Here is a 15,692-nt window from a genome sequence, read left to right as displayed (position 1 = left end):
GTGGAGCCTCATGACACCAGACACTGGGGTGGAGCCTGGACTGGAGGCTGTGGGGAGGGATTGACGAAAGTGACCACTTAGAGCCCTGAGCCTCAGCCCTGGGACGCCTGGCTGGAAGCAGGCAGTCCTGCTTCCTGTGACCTTGGGGGATCCGAACAGGACAGGGCCCAGGGGACCCAGTGCACTACCTCCTTCCCCACGCCTTTTCCCTTAATCGCTCCTCCTCTGTCGCCTCTTCCCCGCCCTCTACTGCCCTAAAGTGCTTCCTGGGCCGAAACTGGTTGGCTTTTTCCTGCCCTAGTAAGGGTTGGAGGGGGGTGTCGCAGCCCTTGGCCTTGTGGAACCATGGAGCCCAGGGGGACGATACCCGGGGTGCCTGGCTGCGGGCCTCGAGTGGCCGCCGGGTCAGGGACGGCCGCGGAGCTCGTGTACCATCTAGCAGGGGCCCTGGGCACGGAGCTGAAGGAGCTGGCGCGCCGCTTCGGGCCGGAGGCGGCGGCCAGGCTAGTGCCGCTCGTGGTTCGGGCGCTGGAGCTCCTGGAAAAGGCTGCCGTGGGGCCCGACCCGGACTCAGTGAGTCACCGCCCCCTCCCCTCGCCACCCGCAGGGCTGGTGGGAGCGTAGCCCTCACAGCCCGGACTCCCCAGCTGCAGGTGTCAGCGCAGCAGGCCGAACTAGAGCTGCGGCGGCTGCGCGAGGAGAACGAGCACCTCCGCAGACAGCTGCACTCTGGGCCACACGGTGAGTGCGGGCACGACCAGGGTGTGGGGTGGGCCGGCTCAGGGCCCCCACCCCAAGCCGCTGCTAAGTTCGCCCCTTCCTCAGAGGAGCGCGCTCTTCTGCGGCAGCTCAAGGAGGTGACCGACCGCCAGCGAGACGAGCTCCGGGCGCACAATCGCGACCTGCTGCAGCGCAGCCAGGAGACAGAGGCGGTGAGGGCGGGGCGGGGCGAGGGGCGAGGGGCGGGGCTCTCCACCTCGCCCACCGACACCCCGCCTACCTTCTCTTTTGCCCCGCCCCCAGCTGCAGGAGCAGCTGCAGCGCCTCCTGCTGGTGAATTCAGAGCTGCGGCACAAACTGGCAGCGGTGCAAACCCAGCTGCGTGCCGCGAGGGACCGCGAGGGCGAGCGGGAGCTACAGCGCCAGGGGGCAGTGGAGCTGGCTCAGGAGCCGGCGCAGGACCAGGCCAGGGGGGCCGGGTACGAGCAGAGGCAGGAGCCGGAGCGGGCAACCGCTGAGACGGGAGCCCCAGGGACCCCTGAGGACCCGGTGAGTGCCCGTCGTAGTATTCGCAGGTCTGGTACTTGGTGGGCACTCGGGAAAGGTTTGCTGTGCGGCGTTAGCAGGTCCACCGGGAAATTGGAAGGTGGCATACAAGTGTGCGTCCCCCGTCCCCCGTCCCCCCCCCCCCCCCCCCCCAGCCGGCCTCTGCTCTCACTCTCAGCCAGAGCACTGGTCTGTCATCTGTTGCAGTGCCCTCGCCTCCCAAGTCTCCCTGCCAGTCACTTGCTCTAGCATTCCTGGGATGGCCCCGGGGGGGGCAGGGGAACGCCAGCAGAGGTACCCCCATCGACCAAACCCGTCCTTCAGCCAGGGCGCCCCTCCAAGGTAGGACAGTGCAGCTTCAGTCGAGAGGAACTTGAGCAGATCCTTCAGGAGAGAAATGAACTCAAAGCCAACGTGTTCCTGCTGAAGGAGGAGTTGGCCTACTTCCAGAGGTGAGGGCGGTGGGCGGTGGGCGGAGTCTGGGAAGCTAGGGAAGGGGGCGCTCCACTCACACCCGTTCCCAAGTCTCAAGTCACCAGCTTCATTTTTTGGCTCACTGATATATCCACAGTGACATGTGCCAGGCACTGTGCGGGACACTGGGAGGACACAGCACCTGCCCTCCAGGAACTTCTTCCAAATGAGGGAGGAGGTGGTACAAAGAGTCAGAGCAGTGGTCAAAGAAGTACTCCTAGGAAAGGGCAACAACTAAGCTAAGGTCTGAGGGGTGTTAGCAAGGCGGAGTGTTTTAAAAAGGGGGGGACAACATGCACAGGTACTTGGGATGAGACCTACTGTTGGCATTCCCACTGCTTACTCGGCCCCTCTCCCTCCTCTGCAGGGAGCTGCTCACGGACCACCGGGTCCCTGGGCTTCTGGTTGAAGCCATGAAGGTGGCTGTCAAGAAGCAGCGGAAGAAGATCAAGGCCAAGATGTTAGGGATTCCAGAGGAAACAGAGAGCAGGTAAGTCCCTGCCTCCATTCCCACTGAGCCAGCTCTCCCTTCCTCTTTCTGTTGAGCCTGATGTCCCAGCCTGGTCATGCTCTAACCCAGCCTAGTCACCCCTTGAGCTTACCACCTTAGCCTTACTCCCTGAGCCTGTCACCTAGTTACGGCTTAAACCTGCTAACCTGGCCTGGTTACCCCCTGAGCCTGCTGTCCTGTCTGTTCTGCTGAACCTACCACTCTGGCCTGGTCACCCCCTGGACCTGCCGTCCAGCCTGTCCTGTTGGGCCTTCCATTCTGGCCTGGGCACACCCTAGCCTGCCACCCTTCTCTCTGGATTGCACTGCACCCACATGCCGTGCTCACTGTACCTCCTGGCAAAGAAACCTGGTAATGCTGCTTCTTCACATGAATTTTTCAGTTTCCTGTCTTGGCTGGATCTGTTTGTTCTCAGAAGTTTCAGACTGTAGTTCCAGCTATGTCAGGGCCGGCCGTCAGGCTGTAAAGTAAAAGCCTCAAGATGTCCTTTATCTCCCCAGCACCACCTTCTCTCCAGCCTTGAGAGGCCCAGGGTCACTCTGTCCTCCCTTGGCCATTCCTGGGCGCTGTGCAGAGGCCTGAACATAGCTGGACTCCTGGTGTCCCCTAGGGCCTTGATTAATGACCCCTGCATCTCCTCTCTCCTCTTTGCCTCAGTGACGATGAAGACAGCTCATGGCTCCTACTCTCCAGTGATAAGGGAGCCCACCCTCCACCCACTGAGTCCCGAATACAGAGTTTGTATGTTGGGAGAAGAGGAAGGGGAAAGGTTGTGGGGGTGAAGGAGGGGCCCCACCTTTGTTCTTTCCCCCTATCCTGCTCCACTGATATTCATTTTGCTGCCCTGAGCTCTGAGCATGCCGCCCCACATTGGCCCTGGCCCCGGCCCCTTTGCCCCCTCAATACCTCACGCTGCCCTTTCTTCCTGTTGTATCCCTTTTCTCACCAGCCCCTGCCCTCAGCCCATATCGTTGACCTCTCTGGCATCCAAGCTCAGCGTGCCTCTTGATTCTCCCCCCAGCTTTGGCCTGTCCTATCGGGGTGAAACAGAGGCCCGTGAAGCCCAGACCAGCAGCATGGCCCCCAGTAAGCTAGGAGGAGAAGAGGAGACCCCACAGCCACCCCACTTGGAGCCTGTGGGCAGCCCCACAGTCCTCAACTCCTGACCAGCCGTGCTCTGCACTCGATGAACATCTTTGTCTCAGCTGCCCCAGAGACCTGACTTTGGAATCTGGCTATGGGTAGATGTGTGGCCTCAAATGAAGACAGGGCTCCCTCCTTCTCAGCCCTCCCCAGGCTCTTTCGCGATCCTGGCCTGAGCCAGGGGATGATGAAGAACTCAGCCTACCTTCTTTCCCTGTATCTCTGTGCCAAGCCTCCGGGGTCACATGAAAGCGCTTCCTCCCTGAGTCTCCGCTTTCCCATTCGTAAAATGGAGAGCGGGCTACCTACCTCCCAAGGGTCTATGCGAACGGTCTAAGCCAATGTAATAAAGCCACTGCCCACGATACCCAGAAACTGCTTCATGTCTGTGTGTGACTGGTCTGCCCCCGCCTGACTCTGCCAGGACCAAAGGCAGGCTGAGGTTTCCTCACAGGGTCTTGTTGGTTGTTAGTGGGTGGGGAGGAGTCTCCCAGCTAGGGCCTCAGTTGGGTAGCATGACCTAATGGAAAGATGTGGGTCCCACTCGCACCCCACACCCTCGCCTGTCCCCAGTACCCTGGGATTTGCAGCTTCACCTTCCTGCCCCCTCCACACTGAGACCAGCCCCTTAAAGCCCCGACTCAGCCTTTGCCCTCGGCTTTCCTTTTCATTTCTCTGGCGTCTGGTCTTCCCAGCACCCACCCGCCCGCCCTCTCAGGGAGGTGCCTCATGGCAGCCCGCCTCTCGGCACTGGTTTCCTCAGGAAAGGCCTTGGAAGGAAGCAGGGAGGGGGTTGGGAGCCGTGGGGGCCAGACTAACCCAAGCCCTCCCGCTGGACTGGCCGCCATGGGGCCGAGGCTGCTGGTCTCACTGTTGCTGCTCTGGACACAGGGGACCCAGGGGTCCAACCTGGACCCCAACGGGCGGCATGTCTGCATGGCCGGCAGGTGGGTCTTTGTAGGAATCTGATGGGGGCGGGGGCGGGGGGGTGCCTGAACTGGTATTGCGGCATTGCAGGGAAGGAGGACATGAGGGAAGAGGTCATGGGCTGAAGGGAGGGGGGCTTGGGGACAGCCTAGAAGGTGGTGGGTAGTCAAGACAGAAGGTGGGAAGGCCAGGGAAGGAAAGGGAAGGAATTGGGGACACTGTGGCTGTGACTCTTGGCTAGGCCTGCCTGATGGGGCTGAGGCAGCCTCCCACGTCTCAGCCAGAGACAGTGATCCACCCGCGGAGCCAGTCTGTCTGTCCCCCGGCTGACCCCTCTCTGCCCCACAGCCCCTCTGCTGAGCTCCAGTGCTGCCCAGGCTGGAGGCAGAAAGACCAAGAATGCACTATCCGTGAGTAGCCAGAACGGATCCCCACCTGAGAAGAAAGGAGAACATAGTCCAGTGACCCTTCCTGCCTCCCCTCCTGGGGCCTCCTATTTCCCCTTCTGAGCCCTAGAGCTAGGGTCCATCCTGACACCCCCCCCTGCCCTGAGGGAATGGCTCTTGACGGGGCAGGGCGCTGGGAGCCAGTGAGAGGGGCAGAGTGTCCCCTGGTGGTGCCATGCCACCGTCCTTCCCACCTGGGTGGGGTGTTTTTCAGCCATCTGTGAGGGGCTGGATGCTTGCCGGGAAGATGAAGTGTGCGTGAAACCAGGCCTCTGTCGATGCAAACCTGGATTCTTTGGGGCCCAGTGCAACTCCCGTGAGTCCTGAGTTTCATCTGGAGGGTGAAGTTGCCAGGCAGAACCAGGGAGGGGAGCGGGGAGGCAAAGCGGGTAGAAATGTGATCTTAAAACGGCAGAGCCAGAATCCCTCCAAGCCTCACTGAGGAAATTGAGGCCCACAGTCAGGAAGTGACGCATTCCTGGAAGATGCCCTGAGTCATCTGGTTTTTACCCATATCCACAAAGCCCTACCCACACTTTCAGTTCTGGGCCCTTCACCATCCACAACTTCTCAAAAAAGATGGTGGTTATCCCTGTTGATCACAAAATGGACACGTTCTCCGTCTCCCTCGTGTGCACTTTATACATGTGTGGAGGGTGGAACGAGATATCCGGCAGGGCTCTGCCCTGTCCTGGTGGGCAGGATGGCCAGAGAGCAGCCACCAGGAATCAGGGCTGAGAGGAGACGCAAGGGGGGAAATGTGGCTTCTCTTGTGACCCTCATGGTCAGTATCCAGGCAGGGGTGGACACTGGGACGCTCTGTCATCTCTAGTGGGGTGGGGGTGGAGGGAGGGGGGATGGGCATGAGAGAGAGGAAGGGACGTGAATGAAATCCTACTGCTGTGACTCTGGGCAAACCTTTCCCACTCAGGAACTTTAAGTGTGTTCTGGAGTATGAAGTGGGAGTCTGGGCCACTCCAAAGGCTTTCTGTAGTTCGTGAGTCTGAGGCAGGAAGTGAGCTGTGCCCCAGGAGGTTAGGCTGCCAGATGTTCAAGGGTCTGTCTCCGGCTCTTGGAGGGTGGGCCTGGCGCCTCTCTTCCTTGTGGAAGGGCGCGCGGGGCGGAGATCCGTGCCTGGCCCTGAGCCCACTGACCCCTTTATGTTCCCCACCCGACTCCTGCAGGCTGCCCGAGTCAGTACTGGGGCCCAGATTGCCGTGAGACCTGCGCCTGCCACCCGCACGGCCAGTGCGAGCCGGCCACGGGCGTGTGCCACTGCCAGGCGGAACGCTGGGGCAGCCGTTGCGAGTTCCAGTGCGACTGCAGCCCCCACGGGCGTTGCGACGCCGCGACGGGCGCGTGCCGCTGCGAGCCCGGCTGGTGGTCACCCACTTGCCGCCGTCCGTGCCAGTGCAACCCGGCGGTGGCGCGCTGCGATCAGACCAACGGCTCCTGCCGCTGCGAGCCGGGCTGGTGGGGCCGCCGCTGCAGCTTCCGCTGCGCCTGCCACGGCTCGCCGTGCGCGCAGGAGACCGGCCGCTGCGTCTGCCGGCCGGGCCGGTGGGGTCCCGAGTGCCGGTATGAGTGCGAGTGCGTGCGCGGCCGCTGCAACGCCGTCTCCGGCCTGTGCGCCTGCCCGCCCGGCTTCCGCGGCGCGCGCTGCGAGCTGCCCTGCCCCGCCGGCAGCTACGGGCCGCACTGCCGCGACAGGTGAGCGGGGGCCGCGGGGCTGCGGCTAGGCTGCGGGGCGGGCGTGCGGGGGGCGGGTGCTGACGCGGCTCACGCAGGAGCCGGGCAGAGGGACGGGCCGCCGGCGGTGGGGGTGCGGACAGAGCGCGGGGAGGGCGGGCGAAGGAGCTGAAGGGAACGGGAGAGAAAGGGGATGGGCCCGGCAGGGGCGGGGGCGCAGGGGGAGCGTCGCGCGGTGCCCTCGGCAAAAACATACAGGGACGGGATGAAAGGGGGAAAAAGACCCCCGACGCCCCTAGGTCCGGCCTCGCCCACCCTACGTCCGGTTACTGTTAAACGGACAATAGGAGTACCAGCAAGCTCTACTTAGAAGCAGAGAAAAGACGAACCACGTGACGAAATGAGTGCAGGGTCCCTTTTAGACCTCGTGGCTTTCAAACTTTGGGCGGCCCCACCCACAATAAGAAATGGGTTTTAGGAGTGCCTGGCCGGCTCGTAGGTAGAGCATTTGGCTCTTGATCTGGAGGTTGTGAGTTCAAGCCCCATGTTGGGCGCTGGGGATGGCGCTTACTTAAAAACAAATAAAATGAGCAAAACAACAACAAAAAGAAATGCGTGTTACATCCCCCCTATCTCATTCACACCCCCCTGTGGTAAAAGCTTAACAACATATACTTATCTTTGCTTCATATATATAATATATATTACATATGTGTGTATAGATACATATATGTGTGTATAGATACACACATATGTGTATATATACTGTAATGTTTTTTTCTTTTTTTGATGCTGGTCTGCTAAGTTGATTTTATGAACAAATGAGTCTGATCCAAGCATATGACTCCAAATAATTATCTGGGGGGAACCTTGTCAAGAAACTGTTAAGAATCAATAAGAAATTAGAATAAGGTAAACCTTGTTGGAAAAGTTGCTAAGAGAGTAGATCCTAAGAGTTTGCATCACAAAGAAAAAAGCCATTGTTTTCCCTTTTTTGTACCTATATGAGATGAGGGATATTAACTAAACCTACTGTGGTAATCATTTCACATTGTATGTAAGTCAAGTCATTATGCTGTGCACTTTAAAGTTGTATACCGTTGGGGCGCCTGGGTGGCTCAGTCGGTTAAGTGTCCGACTTGGTCTCAGGTCGTGATCTCGCGGTCCGTGAGTTCGAGCCCCGCGTCGGGCTTTGTGCTGACAGCTCAGAACCTGGAGCCTATTTCAGGTCCTGTGTCTCCCTCTCTCTGACCCTCCCCCGTTCATGCTCTGTCTCTCTCTGTCTCAAAAATAAATAAACATTAACAAAAAAATTTTTTTTTAATTTTTTTTTCAACGTTTATTTTATTTTTTGGGACAGAGAGAGACAGAGCATGAACGGGGGAGGGACAGAGAGAGAGGGAGACACAGAATCGGAAACAGGCTCCAGGCTCCGAGCCATCAGCCCAGAGCCTGACGCGGGGCTCGAACTCACGGACCGTGAGATCGTGACCTGGCTGAAGTCGGACGCTTAACCGACTGCGCCACCCAGGCGCCCCAACAAAAATTTTTTTTTAAGTTGTATACTGTCAGTTATATCTCCAAAAAAACTGGGGAAAGCATTTTTTAATATATTTATTAAGTTATTTATTTTGAGAGAGAGAGAGAGAGAGAGGAATAGGGGCAGAGAGAGAGGGGAGAGAGATTCCCAAGCAGGCTCTGCACTGTCAGCCCAGACCCCGATGGGGGGCTCGAACTCACAAACTGTGAGATCATGACCTGAGCCGAGATCAAGAGTCCGAGACTTAACTCCCTGAGCCACCCAGGTGCCCCAGCATTTTTTTTCAAACATAAGATAAACTTGAAATTATAGTGATGAAAACAGACATGTTTTAATTTTTATGGATCTTTATGTTATGAGATAGAAGAGTCACATTCATACCAGACCTCAGACATGGCGCGGGTAGGAGGAAGAGAGGAGAAAAGATAGGAGGGAGAAGGTTGGCCAAGGTATCTTGGCTGCTCTGCCTGGGCTAATCCTGGGACCCTGGGAAGGATGGGTCCTGGAATGGGAAGTTGGAAGGAGAGGGCTGGAATCCTACGGAGATCATCTGTCCGGCCTTTTTGTTGTACAACGTGGGGAAACTGAAGCTGAGACCTGCCTGAGTGTCCTGGATGCTCTCCAGTGTCCCTGGAGGCCTGGGTGGGCATTCCATCCATGGGCTCCTCAGTGCTCCCATGACTCCTTCTCTTCCCAGCTGCGGCCACTGCAAGCAGAACAAGCCATGCTCTGCAGATACAGGCAGCTGTGACTCCTGCGAGCCGGGCTGGAATGGAACCCAGTGCCACCAGCCCTGCCCACCCGGCACCTTTGGCGAGAGCTGCCGGAAGCAGTGCCCCCACTGCCGGCTTGGGGAGGCCTGTCAGGCAGACACTGGGCACTGTCAGCGCTGTGACCCTGGGTGGCTGGGGCCCAGGTGAGGGGGCCAGCCTGCTCAGGGTGGGGGGCCCCCCTCCTTCAGGGTCCTCATTCCAGCCCTGGGATAGCTGGCCCCTCCCCCACTGGGGGCCTGTCTCCTGGCCAAGACTGACGGAAGAGAGAGGGGTGCTGATGAGGCCCCGGGCAGGCTTCTCTTCCAGCTCCCTCACCGCTCAGGTATCCTGCTCTCTTCCCCCTCCAGGGATCTGTAATCTTGTCACCTATGGGATTTGGCCCCAGGTTCAAGGCCCTGTTAACACCTGAGCTTCATTGCTGAGGCATAGACAGTTGGGGCCCTGAGTCCAGAAGCATGGGGGAAGACGGGTAGCACCTTTTTTTTGGGGGGGGGGTGGTCTGCCCTGCCAGACCTGCCCTGCCCTCCTCTTCCGAGTCTCGCCTCACCCCAGATGTGAAGACCCCTGCCCGCTCGGGACCTTTGGGGAAGGCTGCACCTCTACCTGCCCCACCTGTGTTCAGGGGGCCTGTGATGCTGTGACTGGGGAATGTGTCTGCGACGTTGGCTACTGGGGACCCAGGTGAGAACTGGGGCCCTGGCAGGGAGGCACGGGCCTCGGTCAGGCGTCAGTGCAATCTGTTTCCTAAACTTCCCTTCTCGGGGCTTCTCCGCCTGCCTCCTGGATACCCACCCAGCAAGCTCTTAATGAAGAAGTTGTCCTCCTGTTGTGAGGTCTGCACCTTCTGAAGAAGGGTCAGAGTGATCTAATCTTAATCTCAAAGACCTGGCTGTGGAACTAGGCCGGGGAAGTTATTTAGGGGTGGGACTCCCAACTCCATTGTTGTTCCCGTGAGGCCTTCATGTGGTGAAACATAATCAAGGTCAATGTCTCCAATGTCAGGTTTTCCGCCTCTAGGACAGAATGTAGTATCAAATGGAAGAGACCTCATCTCATAGAAGAGAGGACCAAGGCCCAGAGAGTTTGGGGCAGGGCCGGACTCAGACCTCCAGACCCTGAGGACGTTTCTCTGGATGCCGTTGGCATCTTGCTTATTTCACATTAGTGTTGGATGGGCTAGGGACAAGCATCATGAGGGGTGGATCTTGCCCTATACTCTGGGGTATACCCTGGGGGGCTGGGGACCAAGGGGCAGCTTGTGGGGTGGCCTCTCTGGAAGATGGGCTTAGGGGCTAGGGGATTCTCCCAGACATGGCCAGGGGTACTTAGAATGTCCTCAGAGGTTGGAGGAGTCTGCTTGGGCATCCTCCAGGGAAGTCTGCATGACAGGGGTTGGGGAGCAGTGCCCAGAAATCCACCTTCCCCTGTCCCCTGCCCACCCCTATCCCTTCTCACCAAGCCTTCAGCCTGTTTCTCTTGTCACCCCATAGCTGCAACACTTCATGCCCATCTGGCTTCTATGGCAACAACTGCTCTATTCCCTGTGAATGCCCAGAGGGATCCTGCCACCCTGTCTCTGGGGCCTGCCAGCTGGGTAAGGTGAAAAGGAGGGTGTGGGGTGCAGTGACCAGGGAAAATGGGCCCTTTATATGCCTTCAGGGACGTATCACTTGCCAGGGAGGCTGGGCTCACTTCAGAGACATTCCCTATACCTGAAATCTGTATGGATGCTCTGGAGACCCCTGAAGATATGATACGGCCCTTGCCTGCTGAGACACCAGGCTCACATCCAGGGCTGACATCCGTGAGCAGGCAGGTCTGGACACCGGGATGTGTATCAGGCGTGACAGTTGAGAGCAAGAGCTTGTGGAACATGGGCCATGAAGAGGGGACAGGGTAGCAGAGAGGCTGCCTTGGGGAGAGGGCCTCCAGGCTGAGCAGAGCCTGTCTCTCTCAGAAGAAGGGGAGGGACCCACAGGTGGAAAATTCCGGGGGGGAGGCAACTCAGAGCTGGAGATGAGATGCGATGTGTGGAAGACAGGAAAGCCCTGAACTTTCGGCCATCCCCCGCTCTCCCCAGGGCCTCACGGTCAGGATGCCGCCCTCATCGCGGGCATCCTTGTGCCTCTGCTGCTGCTGCTCCTGGGCATCGCCTTCTGTGCCTGCTGCTGCTGGGCCGCCCGGTTGGACCCCAAGGACAGGTGAATGCCGGCTCACCCCTTCCCCACCCCCAGCTCAGGCCACAGGGTGGGAGCAAGGTAGCATCTGGTTTCCTTTCAGCGGCGGGGAAGGGCTGGTCTTGTCGCGCATTTAGAGGGCATGAGGTAGTTGGCAGTGGCCATGGCCTGGAGACACCAGGTCGGCTGCCCGCCTTCCCTGCGAGTGTCTGAGTTGCATGCGTGTGCGCAGTGGGCGCTGGGCACCAGGATGGCAAATCTCAAACCTGCAGCAGGAGGCCGAGGGTTTAGGGACCAGAGGGGGAATGAGGGGAAGGCAGAAGCAGCAGGGCAGCTCTGGGCAAGGAGGGGAAGAGAAGAGGCCTCAACACCCTCCACCACCCTCGAAGGAGAGTACAGAAGTCTGAGCAGTGGTTTAGCAGAGATAAACAGAAGTTCAACAGAAGCAGAGTTCAACAGAAGTCTGAGCAGTGGTTTAGCAGAGTAGCTTCCTGAGAAAAGGAGATAATAGGAAGGATTTGGGCTTGCGGGGGCCTGCTGCAGGGGAATGTTGCTTGCACAGGGCTTTGTTCCTTTACAAAATCCCTTGGAGACTCACAGCAGCAAGGTTTAAAGCAGGGAATGTGGGGGCAGGAGGATTAGCGTTCTCAATTCACAGAGGAGGACATGGAGGCCCAAGGTGACCCAGCCTGTCACTAGCACGCACAAAGCCCCTGCTCTGTTGTTCTGGATTCTCTGTCTGGTGCTCTCTTATTACTTCGTGCACTGAGCCTTGAGCACGTCCTCCTCTGTGCTATGGGGGATTCACAGTTGAGCAGACCCAATAGCCCCTCCCCTGGGGGTGGGGAAGAAGCCACTCACCGGAGGCCAGGCCGGGAATGACAAAGGCCGTCAGAGGGTTGGTAACAATGAAGCAGCTTGGGGATGGGGTCAAGGACAGGCTTCCTGGAGGTGGTGCCACTTCCAGAAACATAACTGAGCTGGGGACTCAGCCAGATGATAACACAAAGCTGCATTTTGGGGAACCTCAGCAGGTGCCTGGAGCTATACTGGGTCCTGAAAAAGAGTCTCAGAGCTAGGAGTTGTCCCCACTTTACAGATGAGGAAACTGAGGCCCGGAGAGGGGGAAGCCAGAACCAGAGTTGCTACCCAGTTCTATTTGAGCTATGCTGCCCTCTCTGACAGGCCCAAATCTCAGGCTCAATGGTTTGGGTTTTACTCTGTCGTCAAAGGGCACCGCCGAGGTAGACAGTCGCTGTGTCGGCCTGCCTCTCTCGCATCGTTCTCTCCTGCCCCCACGCTGCCCCAACTGGTGGTCTTGTGCACTGACTGCCCTCCTTTCCCCTCAGGCCAGCGAAAGATGAAGCCGCCGTGTCCAGGGTGAAGATGCAGGTCTGGGGGGCGCTGACTAGCCTGGGCTCGGCGCTACCCTGTGGTTCCCTCAGCAGCCACAAGCTTCCCTGGGTGACAGGTGAGTGTGGGTGCTGCAGGTCAGGGGCTGGGATGGGACAAGGTCTTCCATGGAGCTCCGTGCCTGACCCAGAGCCCCCTGCAGTCTCACACCACGACCCGGAGATCCCCTTCAATCACAGCTTCATTGAGCCGCCCTCCGCCGGCTGGGCCTCGGACGACTCCTTCTCTTCTGATCCTGAGTCTGGCGAGGAGGACGAGGGCCCTGCCTACTGCGTGCCACCCCAAGAAGGTAACCAACCCCTCAACAGCCCGCTTGGCCCCGAGCAGCCCTGCCCACTACTTCTTTATTCCTTCAGCAAACGTGTATCAGCTGCCCATTCAAGTGCAGGTCACTGTTGCTGGCTGGGGGACATAGTAAAGAACAACTTGGATTCCCATCCTCACCAACCTTCTAGTGTGGTGGGCAGGAATCAGACACGTGTAGGACCGGGTGATGCATGCTTTGATGGGGGGACATACACGTAGGGGCTCATAATCCAGCCATGTCAGGGGTGATTAGGGGCAGGGAAGATGTCTCCGTGTTCGTGATATTGGAACTGAGCCTGCTTGGGGCGCCTGGGTGGCGCAGTCGGTTAAGCGTCCGACTTCAGCTAGGTCACGATCTCGCGGTCCGTGAGTTCGAGCCCCGCGTCAGGCTCTAGGCTGATGGCTCAGAGCCTGGAGCCTGTTTCCGATTCTGTGTCTCCCTCTCTCTCTGCCCCTCCCCCGTTCATGCTCTGTCTCTCTCTGTCCCAAAAATAAATAAAAAACGTTGAAAAAAAAAATTAAAAAAAAAAAAAAAAAAAGGAACTGAGCCTGCTAGACTCAGGAGTCAGGAGTCAACAAAGTGCAAGTTGAGGAGGGATGGGAATGGTGTTTCAGGAGGACGGAACAATGCACTTGAAGGTCCAAGGTGAGAGGGACATGACTGTGTGGCACTGAAAGAATGTTAGCTTGGTTAGAGTGTGGCATTAGTTCAAAGTGGGAAGGGGTGGGGAGAAAAATGTGTAGAAGGAGTAGGCTCTTCTCCTGTCTCTGTACCCTCGCCCTCTTCCTTGCCCCACTGATGAGGATCCCCAGCAGATGCTAAACTGAGTAAACAGGACGGATTGGGGTGGCCAGCCCAGTTTTGGCCAAGCTCTTCTGTCTCCTCTGCCAGGGATGGCCACTGTGGCCCACGGAGAGTTTCCAGAGGCCAGCCTGGCTGGAGGTCCCATCCCTCCCCCTGAGGACGCCTCCACACCATTCCCTATCCCACGCACTTCCAGCCTAGCACGGGCCAAGCGGCCATCAGTCTCCTTTGCTGAAGGCACCAAGTTTGCACCACAGAGTCGCCAAAGCTCAGGGGAGCTCTCCAGTCCTCTCCGAAAGCCCAAGAGGGTCTCCCGTGGGGCCCCGCTGAGTCCGGAAAGCCAGGAGGCTGAGGAGTCCTCGGGCCCGGAGAAAGCAGAAACGGATGAGACCCTTCCTGGTGCTGCCAGCCCCAGGGATCCAGCCATTGGCCGCCGCCGGCTCCCACTTGGTGGCCGGACAGTGGCTGAGCGTGTGGAAGCCATTGAAGGCAGTGTCTCAGAGGGCTCAGGCTCCGTGACCACGATCTACATGCTGGCAGGGACACCCCAGGTATCTGAGGGCCCCGTCCGGTCTGTTCTCCGTCGTTTTGGTAGCTTCCAGAAAGGCCAGGCAGAGCCCAAGGTCAAGAGTGCCATCCCCAAGCCGCCACGCCGGGCCCTGAGTCGAAATAAGGACAGCCCCGGGCTGGGCTCCAGCACTGCCAGTCAGAGCCCCAACTTAGCCCCGAACCATGAGCTCACTAGGGCCTTAGAGTCTGCGGGAACTGGACCAGAGGAAGTGGCCAGGGGACTAGGCGATGGCACCAAGAACTCGGGGAGGGCCCAGGAGCTGACCCCTGAGGGTGGCCCCCAGGAACAGGATCCCCAGAAGCTGTCTGATGAGGAGGGGCAGGAGGAGCCCCAGTATGAGAATGTTGCACCCATCTCTGGGCCACCAGCACCCTGAGAACCTTGAATTGGGGGAGAAGGAAGACTATGGATGGAGGGTAGGCATACGAACTGCCCCTGGCTCAGATTGTGTTTTGCTGGAAAAAGATCCCAGGGCCAGGAAAGACATACCAGAGCCTCTGCCCTTTCGTGGGGAAACGTCAGAGTTGGAGGCCAGTTGGCTCTGGGCCCTGGCAGTGCTCTGGGAGTGGTCTCGAAGGCCTGGGCAGCGACCCCCATTGGGTGTGGTCAGGAAGGGGAAAGAGATGACCGTGGGGACTTTTTCTCTGTTGTCCTGGACTCTGTTTGCCCCCAAAGGCTATTCTTTTCTTCATTTGGAGAACATTTTTCTGAAATGGGAAACAACCTAAATATTCAATGATAGAAGATTGGCTAAAGCAAGATTGCTTATGATACTTTCCTAAACAACCATGAAAAATCATGTTGTGCAAGAAGATTTAATATGGGAAATATGGGAGACTGTTTATGCTTTCCTGTTAAGTGTAAAAAAGTACGTTTTCTTCTTATAAATTTCATTTCCTTTTCCTTCACGATACATGTTTAGAATCCTTCTGTTTTGTGTGTGTTTTGTGATTGTTTTGCAAACTCTTTTTTTTTTTTTGTATATGCATAAAAAAGATTCGGGGGAACAGCATCAAGTGGCATTTTTTTCCTGGGAGATGAGATAGTGGCTGATATTTATTTTCCTCCGTCATAAACTTCTGTATAATTTGTAAATGTTCTATAGTGAACATTCTTTTTACTTTTCTCCCTAGATTTAATTTTTTTTTTACAAAAAAAATATAAAAAAACAATGTTGTTAAAAATAAAAAAGTACTAACATTACAGATATGTATAGAGTAGAAAGGAGATTCCCCCTTTCCCCAGAGGAGTCTGAGGGACAGGGGAGGGGCCAGACTTACTTGTCATTGAATGCCTTTTGGTTCTGAATTCTTTTCTCACATACTTGAATTACCGAGTCAGGACAGAAACAGCAGCTCCCTCTTCCATCCCAGAGCTCAGAGAATCTTGCAGACAGCTTAGATCCTTCCTTTTAGAGGTTTTCCTGTGCACATATCGTTGTAGAATTTGGTTTTTTACTTAAATATGCTCTGGATATCTTCTGATGTCAGTAATTATAAAGCTACCTCTTTTTATTAAAAAATGGCTGCATGGGATTCCATCATGTGGAACTAACACAGGTTATTTAAACCATCCCCTACCCATGGGAAGTTGGGTCATTTCTAATTGTTTTGATACAATAAATGATTCGGTGTACAACTTTGTCCGTATT

General features: G+C 57.1%; 2 protein-coding genes across 3 annotated transcripts; both read left to right on the top strand.

The window, feature by feature from the left end:
- The first annotated feature begins 79 nt into the window (after window positions 1-79).
- Window positions 80-3,769, top strand: RILP (Rab interacting lysosomal protein). The gene is made up of 9 exons (XM_058705268.1): window positions 80-573; window positions 648-741; window positions 826-932; window positions 1,024-1,269; window positions 1,591-1,718; window positions 2,108-2,230; window positions 2,909-2,992; window positions 3,273-3,359; window positions 3,391-3,769. Exons 1-9 carry the CDS (start codon window positions 346-348, stop codon window positions 3,494-3,496), a joined length of 1,203 nt encoding a protein of 400 aa, XP_058561251.1. The 5' UTR covers window positions 80-345; the 3' UTR covers window positions 3,497-3,769.
- Window positions 3,770-3,876: 107 nt separating this feature from the next.
- Window positions 3,877-15,679, top strand: SCARF1 (scavenger receptor class F member 1). Of its 2 annotated transcripts, none has more exons than XM_058705266.1 (11): window positions 3,877-4,341; window positions 4,670-4,731; window positions 4,982-5,083; window positions 5,952-6,477; window positions 8,694-8,912; window positions 9,322-9,450; window positions 10,260-10,363; window positions 10,850-10,970; window positions 12,296-12,417; window positions 12,502-12,648; window positions 13,558-15,679. In XM_058705266.1, the coding sequence occupies exons 1-11, from the start codon at window positions 4,124-4,126 to the stop codon at window positions 14,415-14,417; spliced, it is 2,610 nt and encodes an 869-aa protein (XP_058561249.1). In that variant the 5' UTR covers window positions 3,877-4,123; the 3' UTR covers window positions 14,418-15,679. The 2 variants fall into 2 exon arrangements, with proteins under 2 accessions (XP_058561249.1, XP_058561250.1); XM_058705267.1 differs by having other exon boundaries at window positions 3,885-4,341; window positions 12,539-12,648; window positions 13,558-13,803.
- Window positions 15,680-15,692: the final 13 nt, after the last annotated feature.

This window comes from Neofelis nebulosa, chromosome 16 (assembly GCF_028018385.1).
Source record: "Neofelis nebulosa isolate mNeoNeb1 chromosome 16, mNeoNeb1.pri, whole genome shotgun sequence".
NCBI classification, from domain to species: Eukaryota; Metazoa; Chordata; class Mammalia; order Carnivora; family Felidae; genus Neofelis; species Neofelis nebulosa.
This window is presented reverse-complemented; position numbering and strand designations above follow the sequence as displayed.

Coding starts and splice junctions, on each gene's coding strand:
- RILP (XM_058705268.1), top strand. CDS start 346: ATGGAGCCCAGGGGGACGATACCCGGGGTGCCTGGCTGCGGGCCTCGA. Junction 742..825: donor GCTGCACTCTGGGCCACACG/GTGAGTGCGGGC, acceptor CCCCTTCCTCAG/AGGAGCGCGCTCTTCTGCGG. Junction 1,270..1,590: donor CAGGGACCCCTGAGGACCCG/GTGAGTGCCCGT, acceptor CCCGTCCTTCAG/CCAGGGCGCCCCTCCAAGGT.
- SCARF1 (XM_058705266.1), top strand. CDS start 4,124: ATGGCAGCCCGCCTCTCGGCACTGGTTTCCTCAGGAAAGGCCTTGGAA. Junction 4,732..4,981: donor AGACCAAGAATGCACTATCC/GTGAGTAGCCAG, acceptor GGTGTTTTTCAG/CCATCTGTGAGGGGCTGGAT. Junction 6,478..8,693: donor GGGCCGCACTGCCGCGACAG/GTGAGCGGGGGC, acceptor TTCTCTTCCCAG/CTGCGGCCACTGCAAGCAGA.